Source organism: Limulus polyphemus, unplaced genomic scaffold, assembly GCF_000517525.1.
Source record: "Limulus polyphemus unplaced genomic scaffold, Limulus_polyphemus-2.1.2 Scaffold6149, whole genome shotgun sequence".
Classification (NCBI taxonomy): Eukaryota; Metazoa; Arthropoda; class Merostomata; order Xiphosura; family Limulidae; genus Limulus; species Limulus polyphemus.
The window spans coordinates 2,954-13,436 of NW_013671759.1; the positions used below are offsets into that span (position 1 = coordinate 2,954).

At 30.8% G+C, this 10,483-nt stretch overlaps 1 protein-coding gene across 1 annotated transcript in view; it reads right to left on the reverse strand.

Annotated features, from left to right (window-relative positions):
• Positions 1–10,091, reverse strand: part of LOC106473408 (zinc finger with UFM1-specific peptidase domain protein-like) — a gene marked incomplete at its 3' end in the record, with an annotated part of 13,028 nt that extends 2,937 nt beyond the window's left edge. Inside the window, exon 1 of the mRNA XM_022401858.1 lies at positions 9,212–10,091. Coding sequence (XP_022257566.1) covers positions 9,212–10,010 — 799 coding nt within the window. The remainder of the gene's footprint in view (positions 1–9,211) is intronic.
• Between the last annotated feature and the right edge of the window lie 392 nt (positions 10,092–10,483).

The following is a 10,483-nucleotide window of genomic DNA, read 5'->3' on the forward strand; positions in this document are numbered from 1 at the left end:
TTTGTGACTTTTTACAGCTTACTTTTTTGAGTCACAAGTATTTCAACTTACTAGACTGGTAACATTCCAAGTATTTTGTGACTTTTTACAGCTTACTTTTTTGAGTCACAGGTATTTCAACTTACTAGACTGGTAACATTCCAAGTATTTTGCAACTTTTTACAGCTTACTTTTTTGAGTCACAGGTATTTCAACTTACTAGACTGGTAATATTCCAAGTATTTTGTGACTTTTTACAGCTTACTTTGAGTCACAGGTATTTCAACCTACTAGACTGGTAACATTCCGAGTATTTTGTGACTTTTTACAGCTTACTTTGAGTAACAGGTATTTCAACCTACTAGACTGGTAACATTCCGAGTATTTTGTGACTTTTTGCAGCTAACTTTGAGTCACAGGTATTTCAACCTACTAGACTGGTAACATTCCAAGTATTTTGTGACTTTTACAGCTTACTTTGAATCACAGGTATTTCAACCTACTAGACTGGTAACATTCCGAGTATTTTGTAACTTTTTGCAGCTAACTTTGAGTCACAGGTATTTCAACCTACTAGACTGGTAACATTCTGAGTATTTTGTAACTTTTTGCAGCTTACTTTGAGTCACAGGTATTTCAACCTACTAGACTGGTAACATTCCAAGTATTTTGTGACTTTTTACAGCTTACTTTGAGTCACAGGTATTTCAACCTACTAGACTGGTAACATTCCAAGTATTTTGTGACCTTCCACTTGCAGGTCAGCTTCAAAATTGATGCTTCTGATGTTTGTAGAGTTAGGAACTAAAGTAAAACAATGTGTTTCAGTGAAACTGCATTAGAACAAATGATGGCCAGAAGCCAATATTCAGTGAAAAAATCACTTCCACTAATCTTTAAAAGTCACGGTATCTTCATAAGTACTTCACTCTTTTAGAATTCCCCTACATTATTCGAGTTGTGATAAGATACGCTGTATCCTGACAATTGTGTGGGACATGCAACAAAATCATAAACGGAGAGTGGTTTAGCTGATGGTCTACGGTTAAGTCAGAAACTGCTTGTTAAAAACATTGATAATGAAAGAATTATTTTTCAAAACTATCAGTAATATAACAATTCTCCATTCACAAGAGGATACAATTATCTCTAATATACAGTAATCTGTTCTGACAGATGTGGATAACATAAACATCACATTTTAATTTAGTCAGTGCAAATTTCTAATTAGGAATGCTGGGAAACCTAATTAATCCTATGTGTACGTGTGGTGGTCAAAAGTGTACATACCATGACCTTTTACAGAGTGTCATTCACTGTGGTGCTATTTATTTGGTGTCAATTCAGACAATTAGAAAAAATAACTGTGGTATGTGCAAGATTCAGACAATTAAAAACATAACTGTGGTATGTGCAACAACCATTTCTTTATAATAGAACACAATTGTAAGTAAAAGTCCTTTCCTAACAATATGCACACAACTTTTACTAGGACTGTTTGTGAGAGTTTGATTATATCTTTATTAATGCAATTTGTAAATGCAGTAATGAAAAACTGGAGTTCTTAAAAAAAAACTATTATTTTTCCAATAAACGCACCATTTTTAATATCTATAAAAACATTACAGTTTATATCAGTAAAATTCATGAAGAGTTTGAACACTGTACGTTGAATAATTTGGACACAACAAGTTGCGTATGACTAAAAAGCACAATCCGAACACTTTTCCCGTACAGTATTGAAGTGCTTATGTTCATCATACAGTTACCATATTGCATTTGAGTAACTTCTAGAACCTCCAGAATGCACATCTACAGTTTTTTTCCAGTAGCCCTCTATATTTTATCTATTATTTATTCTTCTTCACCATGAGCTGTTGGTAAATTAGCAATGTAGGGTTAAGTGAATAGTTGATAACTCAGACAATTAGAAAAAATAACTGTGGTATGTGCAAGATTCAGACAATTAAAGAATCTTGTCTACTCAAATAGTGAAATTTTTTTATGGATTTATATTTGTGGTGCCATTCAGTAGATGGCAAAGGAGTTTTAGTTACATACATAGATACTGACATACACACTACATCCATTATAGAAAGATTATGGCCGAAAATAAAGAGCACTTGAAATCTGTAATTATTTTTCACTACACTAAAAAGATACTTGAAACAAATTATCAGAAAAGTAAAATTCATCTTAAATTTGTTTCGTACGATTAGATTGTGGATGTATTGGAGAAAATTATATCATACATTATATCTCATTTACTAATATAGTGTAGGATGAGAATTTGAATTCCTTTTCTTTTAATAAAATGTAAAGAACGTAAACAACCAAGACTACCAAATTCTGGCTGGCAGAAATCTCATGGTAAACTAGTTATGATGAGTCTGGCGCCATTACTCTTTCAAATAAAGCATGAAAAGTCTATTCAGACATAATTTCATGTTCATACAAACTTCTTCAGACACAATAAACTTTGAAAGACATCCACTATTAAACTTTTATGATACACACACACACACTCAATATATATATATATGTTTACATATAAATATTTAATATTTATCCAGTGGAGTGTTTGAAAATAGACCTTTCACACAAACACGTTTGCAAATTACTACTTCATGTGCCAAGAGTTAAAACAAAAAAGGAACTACTGTTGTATCATACGCTGTTGTATATTGTTAATATTTAATTTGTATGGATGATCAGGTCCTCGTGTACACCTACACAGGTAAGGATTAGACTAATTTATAAAAAGAAAAATCATTATAAACAACCTAAATAATTTCATTAATAATTCTAACAGCGACAAATTTTCAATTACTTTTAAATTTGATACCAAGATTGGTGTTTAGTTTATTTATTGTATTTTAAAGTCATCAGGAGTCAATACAATGAAAATAATTACAAAACAACATGTGGACAATGAATCACCCACCTCTGAGAAAAAGTATAAATTTCAATCCACATCCGATCTTAAACTCTTCTAACTATGGCCAACACCAATTCATTTCTTAAGCTTATCACCCTTTTAGAAAAATAACTGTCTTAACTGGGGGTCTAGCCTGTCTTTTCCAATGCTTTAAAGTCGTGTCCTCTCATCTTATTGTCTTCAGAACACACATAATCTGGCAAATTTTAATAAGATCTTCTTACTCTTTTTTTTTTAACTCAAAAGAAAATAAAAGAACTTAATTTATCCCTGTAAGATAATTCTTCTATCTTTGGAATCAATTTAGTAGCCTCCTTTTAACCGTTTTTGGTAAATTAATATCCTTTCTTACAAAGGCAGACCAAAGTGTACACAATATTCAAAATGAGGCCTAACTTTGTGCAGATAAAATTACCTATCTCAACTTACGATCAACATAACTATAATTACACCCTAAAGTTTTATTACTTTTTCCACTAGCAAAGCCCCAGTCACACAGTGGTAAGTCTGAAAGTTTATATTGCTAACAAATGGGGTTCAATGCCAGTGGTGGGCACAGCACAGATAGGCCATTGTGTGGCTTTGTGCTTAATAACAACGAAGTACTGGCAAAAGAGCACTGTATTGATGGCTTGAGTAACTTATCCACCATGATACGAAGATCCTCTTCTTCAGTCACACTAAGAAGGTTCCCATCTAAATTAAAATAGTGATCCAAATTACAACTCAGATGCACTACCCATTTACCTCCAAATCATCTTGTTGTACCTCAACATCCTCAATACAGCAAGGTATATCCAAGAGTTTAATGTTGGTGGCATTCCCTAACCAATATCATTAGTATAAATAAGAAAAAGCAAAGGCCCAAACACCTACCCCTGAGACACTCCACTCGTATAAAGGGTCCAGTTCGACTTGACTATATTAATAGCAACTTTTTGCTTTCTTCCAGCAAACTACCGTAGAGTCTAATTAACTAACATTTTCTGAACCTCTATGGTGTGATTTTCTTGTATATATCTTCTGTGTGGCATTTTATTAAAAGCCTTTTCAAAATCTAAGTACAATAAATCTACACTGTCCACACCCTTTTCATAATCTAAATAACAAGAAACACCCTTGAAAGAAGTGAAAAAGATGAGTAAAGCACAATTTCCCTTTGCTGAATCAATTCTTGCTTTGTTTATGACAGTGTATTTCTACAAATTATTTTTTAAATCTTCTTTAATGAGATTCTCTAGATTTTTTTCCATTACAGTAGTAAGACTAACTGGGCTATACTTTCCAGGGCAACCCTTATCACCAACTTTAAAAAACAGGAATAACTTTAACAACTTTCCAATCCTCAGACAACTGACCACTGTGTACTAACGCACCAAAAATAAAAGAGAGAGAGATGTGATCTTTGACCTCCTTTAAAACCCTGGAGAAAACCTTGTCTGGTCCTGGTGCTTTATTTTTAATCTCTTAACATTTCTACTTACCAACAAAAGATTAATATCTACATGATTAGATCAATACAATAATATCCCACAGAATGCTCAGGGTTAGAAATATTGCTAATATCTTCTCTTATATAAATAGGAAAAAAAAACATTTATAAGCTTGGCCATCTCAAAGTCTTCAACATAACTCTTGTCATCTGCATCCTTTCATCCCACTTTAACTTTTTCTTACTTTAACAAACTTAAAATATCTCTTCAGTTAGCTGTTTGTTTTCTCACAAACCATTCTTGATTTACTTATTTCTTATTCAACCAAATCTTTAGCTTTTATTTAGTTCTGTATTTCTTCCCTATTATTTTTAAGTTTAAACATAAGGCATCCTCCTGTTTAATAAACATATTGTAATCTAAAAGGACTTATGAAAACTGGAAATGATTATCTAAAGTCCAGTCAAACTGGATCCTTGTTACAAGTGAAGTGCCTCAGAGATAAGTGCTTAGGACCTTTGATTTTTCTTACTTAATGATATGTATTTATCAGATTTGGGTGATTAACTCGATTAATATTTATAATTCATTACCTATGAGCATTGATTAGATCAACAGTGTCATGTAAAATAATCAATTAATATAAATTATGATTATTGTCATGTAAAATTATCAATTAATCTAAATTATGATTATTGTCATATAAAATTATCAATTAATCTAAATTATGATTATTGTCATATAAAATAATCAATTAATCTAAATTATGATTAATGTCATGTAAAATAATCAATTAATACAAATTATGATTACTGTCATGTAAAATAATCAATCTAAATTATGATTATTGTCATGTAAAATTATCAATTAATCTAAATTATGATTAATGTCATGTAAAATTATCAATTAATCTAAATTATGATTAATGTCATGTAAAATAATCAATTAATCTAAATTGTGATTAATGTCATATAAAATTATCAATTAATCTAAATTATGATTAATGTCATGTAAAATAATCAATTAATACAAATTATGATTACTGTCATGTAAAACAATCAATTAATCTAAATTATGATTATTGTGATGTAAAATTATCAATTAATCTAAATTATGATTACTGTCATGTAAAATTATCAATTAATCTAAATTGTAATTAATGTCATATAAAATTATCAATTAATCTAAATTATGATTAATGTCATGTAAAATAATCAATTAATACAAATTATGATTACTGTCATGTAAAATAATCAATTAATCTAAATTATGATTATTGTCATGTAAAATAATCAATTAATACAAATTATGATTATTGTCATGTAAAATAATCAATTAATACAAATTATGATTAATGTCATATAAAATAATCAATATAAATTATTATTAATGTCATGTAAAATAATCAATTAATCTAAAATATAATTACTGTCATGTAAAATAATCAAATAATCTAAATTAAGATTAATGTCATGAAAACAATCAACTGATCGAAATTAGTATTTCTGATTATTATTGTTTCCAATTATTACAATCGTCCAAATCATCAAAATATCGCCATTATCATTTCTCATTATAATTTTCGATTAATTTAAGGTTTTCAACTTAATTTATTAGCATCACACATGAAAAATAATCAACTCAAAATTAGTATTTCTGAGTGTTACAATTTTCAATTATTCCAACTATCCAAGTCTCGTGAGAATAATTGATTGTTTAAATCAGTTAATTAGCTTGATGATTAATTATCAAATTTCACTTATCACCTAGGTCTAACAAAAAAAAAGGGGGGGCATAAATAGTGAATTAGTAAAGTTTTCCAATGACTTTAAGCTCTCGGGTATTTCAATCTGTAATGAGAATACTGAAGCATTACAGAATGTCTTTGAAGATCAATTGGTAAGTTGGTCAAATGTTCATCAAAAGATTTTTAATTATATATAAAGTTTACGGATTATTTGTGAAGAACTAGATGAAATCTTAATGAGTTTTTTTTATTGTAAATGGAATTGGTGGTGTTAATGCATCATCTTTTTTTCATCATTAACAATGAGAATGGTAGGACTAGGGGAAGAAAATATAGGAGTCATCTTCAGCTAAGACAGTTTTATTTTTTTAACACAGTAATTGACAATTGGAATGAGTTGCCTTCAAATGTAATAGATGCAGTAAAATTGAGTAAGTTTACAGGAAGGCTTGATAAAGATTTGAATAGTAAGGGCTAGCTTTTGATTTTTTAATAGTTTAGTTTAGTGGATGGGACAGCCTATGTAGACCAATACTGGTATGTTACACATAATTTTCATCACATTATTAATACATATCGGAACCTACTCAATAGTGAGACTGAAGAAAAGGATCATGGCACAGTTGTAGATAAGCCACTTCAAGCCATCAGGCAGTGCTCTGTTGCTAGTAGTAAACCTAACAGAATTTTAGGGTGTATTTAACAATTACAAGTAAAAAAAGGGGTACTTATACATCTAACAAATCATTACTTAGGCTTCACTTGAAATAATGTGTGCAATTTTGGTCTCCTTATTTAAAACAGAATACTAACATGTTGGAAAAAGTTCAGAGCTTTCAAGATGATTCCTAGGATGAAGGACTTATGATCTATTTATGTATTTTCTCAGGAGAGGAGTAAGATTGTGTGATCTTATTAAGGTTTACAAGATTATCTGGAGGATCGATAGGATAAAAGCTTTTGATTTCTGTCCTATATTATGAAGATAACAGGATGAGAAGATAAAAATTTAAGATTTGGAAACAACAGGCTAGACTTTGGTAATTCATTTAAATTTCTAACAGAGTGAATGATTTGTTACCATCAGCAATGGTGGAGGCCAACACTTTCAATAGTTTAAAAGAGAAATCAATGATTTCCTGCAAAATAAAATGAGGGATTAATACCTTACTTTTGTCAATTGTGGGTTTGCAAGGACAACCTTGAAGGACCAAATGCTCCCTTGTTTTCTGTATGTTAATATTTGAAAAAATCATTAATTTCAAAATAAAATTTGATGAAACATGAATGCTAAAATAAAACATTTCTTCTCAGTAACCTATGCTTTTTCTAATTGATTTATACGTTTTTCTGCATCATTTTCACATCACGAAACATAGGAATGTGAAAATGTGTCCGTGCTTATTGGAGTTCAGTAATATGAGTGGTAAGGTAGTCAAATTTATTTCAAATGTATATTGCTAAATCCCTTTCACAACTGTACAAAGATCATATTTCTAACCTACCTATTATTATTACCATTCAGCTTATTTACAACATGATGTGGAAATTTAATAACTGCAACTGTAATTTTGTTAAGGAGAAATTGACGGTGTTTGCAGTTTGCATGTAGAAAAAGTGAATCAAGCACAAACAAAGTTTTAAATATTTGCACATAAAAAAAAATCAAATAACATTTTCTGCAACAGACTTTTGGATAAGTCTTTAAGTGACATATAATCTCATTATATTGTGCTGTATTTTTATGTCCTGCTCATGTATATTCACAAAAATAGAGATTTCATTACTTACTATAAAAAATACATTTAACAAGTTTCATGCTATTTCTATGTCAATCAGTAAAACTAGTATAAACTCATGTTTTTCAAGGATTTCCACGCCCTTTACAAACCTGCATATGCACTGGACTATAAGAACTGAAGCTTACTAGATACAAAAGTATCTTCAGTTTCACTAAAGACTCTTGACAATGTGATTTATTTCAAACTATATTTTCTTCTTCAGAAGTTTAAATGTTAAGTAAAATACAGAAGCTGTTAAAGTAATAATTGTTGAAGTGAATAATTTTATTCTGGAGCTGTGGTTCTCAAATGTTTCAGGTTCCTGTACTACTTTTTGTTTAATTTTTAAAAATTACAAAACCAGGCCTAATTTTAAAAAACACCTAGTAACAGAAATTCATATTTTTAATGCAAAGGATGCGACTGTTTTTTCTAGTATGATTGAAGAACATGTGGTACCATTTTTGACAATTTTAAAGGAAGAAAATACTGGCTAGTTATGCAAGTCTATAAGTGAGGAGAGTAGTATGTACGTGGAAAGCTCAGATAGGGCTTATTACAAGTTTTATGATTTTTTTATATTAATTGTGTCATGTACCACCAACATTAGCTCCACGTACCACCAGTGGTATGCGTACCACAGCTTGAGAAGCCCTGCTCCGGGAATAAAGAACTTTGTAAAACCATACTTTTTACACACAGAACTGGACTACTGTGGGAGATTTATAAATATAAGACATTCTGACAAAAGAATAGCTTTATAAAATCATTCTGAGGTGACAAGAGTAGTCAAAATTAATTTCATTTAAATACATACACTTCTAAACTTTTAATTATTCTGAAGTCTGTAATTTAACATTCAAAATGATTCATTAAATATATATACCAAATCTACTATAAAATACTTTTTCAAAACTGACACCATACAGAATTTGCATTCATATTAATGTAATAATGAATATTTTCTACTTTTGTTCAAGTCTCAGTAGTTCAGTTGGTAGAATACCGATGATCTACTAAGTTACGAGGACTCAAGTCCCAATCAAACAGCTCCCATCCTAACCACGACACTAGAGCAGCAGATGCACCAATCACCTTAAGAACATCATCAGACCAGGAATTACTCAAGCCAGTTTTAACTTCTTTGTTTTCTAACACAAGAGTCAACAGAAAATTTTCCAACTTCTAAGTAACTTCCCTCTCGACTGTTTGAAGTTACTTAGAGAGCTTAACAGACATTTCAAAATATAATACACTGTAATAGTTTTTTAAGTCTGTTCTAATTTTTAAAAGTACTAGAAAAATAAGTATTGTTTACAGTATACAATTTTACCTTCAGAGTTGCTAGCTGATGGCCACTTAGATGGGGTCTGAGGAGACACTGTCATTGAAGACTGGACCTTTTGATCAAAATGTTCCTTGATGTGTGTTGCAAGTTCCATTCCATTGGCAAAATCTGATCGACTGCACATTGGACAACGTTCATTGGAATTCTCATCACTAGGGGTCACTTCAGAAGACTTTATTGGACTGAGAATGTCTGGGTGATCAAGGTTAACGTGCAATTCTAGATCGGGACCCGTTTCAAAACTTCGATTACACACCGGACATTTAAACACAAGATTACCTGCACTATCGGGTGACAAAAAATCTGGAAATGAAGGACTGGTGAGATCAAAATGTCGACGATTGACATGTTCCTGTACTTTATTAGGTGACGAATCTTTAAAGTCACAGAGTGGGCATGTTATAAATCCTGATGAGCCACAACTTTGGGGACTTAATACTGATGCATTAGCAGCAGCATAGTTAAGATTTAGCTTAAGTTTCGTTCGTTCGGGAGACTCTGAAGCATAAGAATTTGTAAAAGCATAATTGTCAATTTTGATTTGTGGCTGAGAATCATTTTGAGGAGAAGCAAGATTTTCCCCGTCTGGATTTTGCAAGTCTAGGTGAACACTGTTCACGTGATCATACATTTCATCAACAGTTATATCTCCTAGGTCACAAAAGGGACAAGATATTGCTCCTTCAATGTGAGCAACTACCATGTGGGACTTCAGTTCAACGATAGTCATCCTTCCCTCCCCACAGATATCACAACAGAACAATTCCCGATTATTGGAAGCCATCTTATAAATCAACGTGAAGAGGTGTTACAACTTTAATAAGTTTGGTTTGTTCTTTACAACACAAAGGTTGAAGTGTTCTGAAAGTTTAAATTCAATAAATTAGAAAGAAAGAAAAAAAAATTCTTTGAAACATACAGGAATTCTCATGTACCAAAGGTATCCCTGTTTAACAAATTTTTTAATTTGAGTCTATTCATTTTCCTTTATACTTTCAATTTTCTTTCACAAGTGAAATGAAACTAAATACTAGGATACAACATCACATATTGACATAACACGAAGAACATGGAGTAAAATGATAAATGGACACAAACTACTTAATTCTAAAGTTTATTGTTTTACCATCGACACTAATTTTTCATCTTACACGTTAAAAAAACTTAGCAAGGAACTTTCTAAGTTTGCTGATTAACTTATCTGAAGTTGTGAGCATAAAAAGGCCTAGAATTTTGTTGTCAGCAATTAAAGTAAAG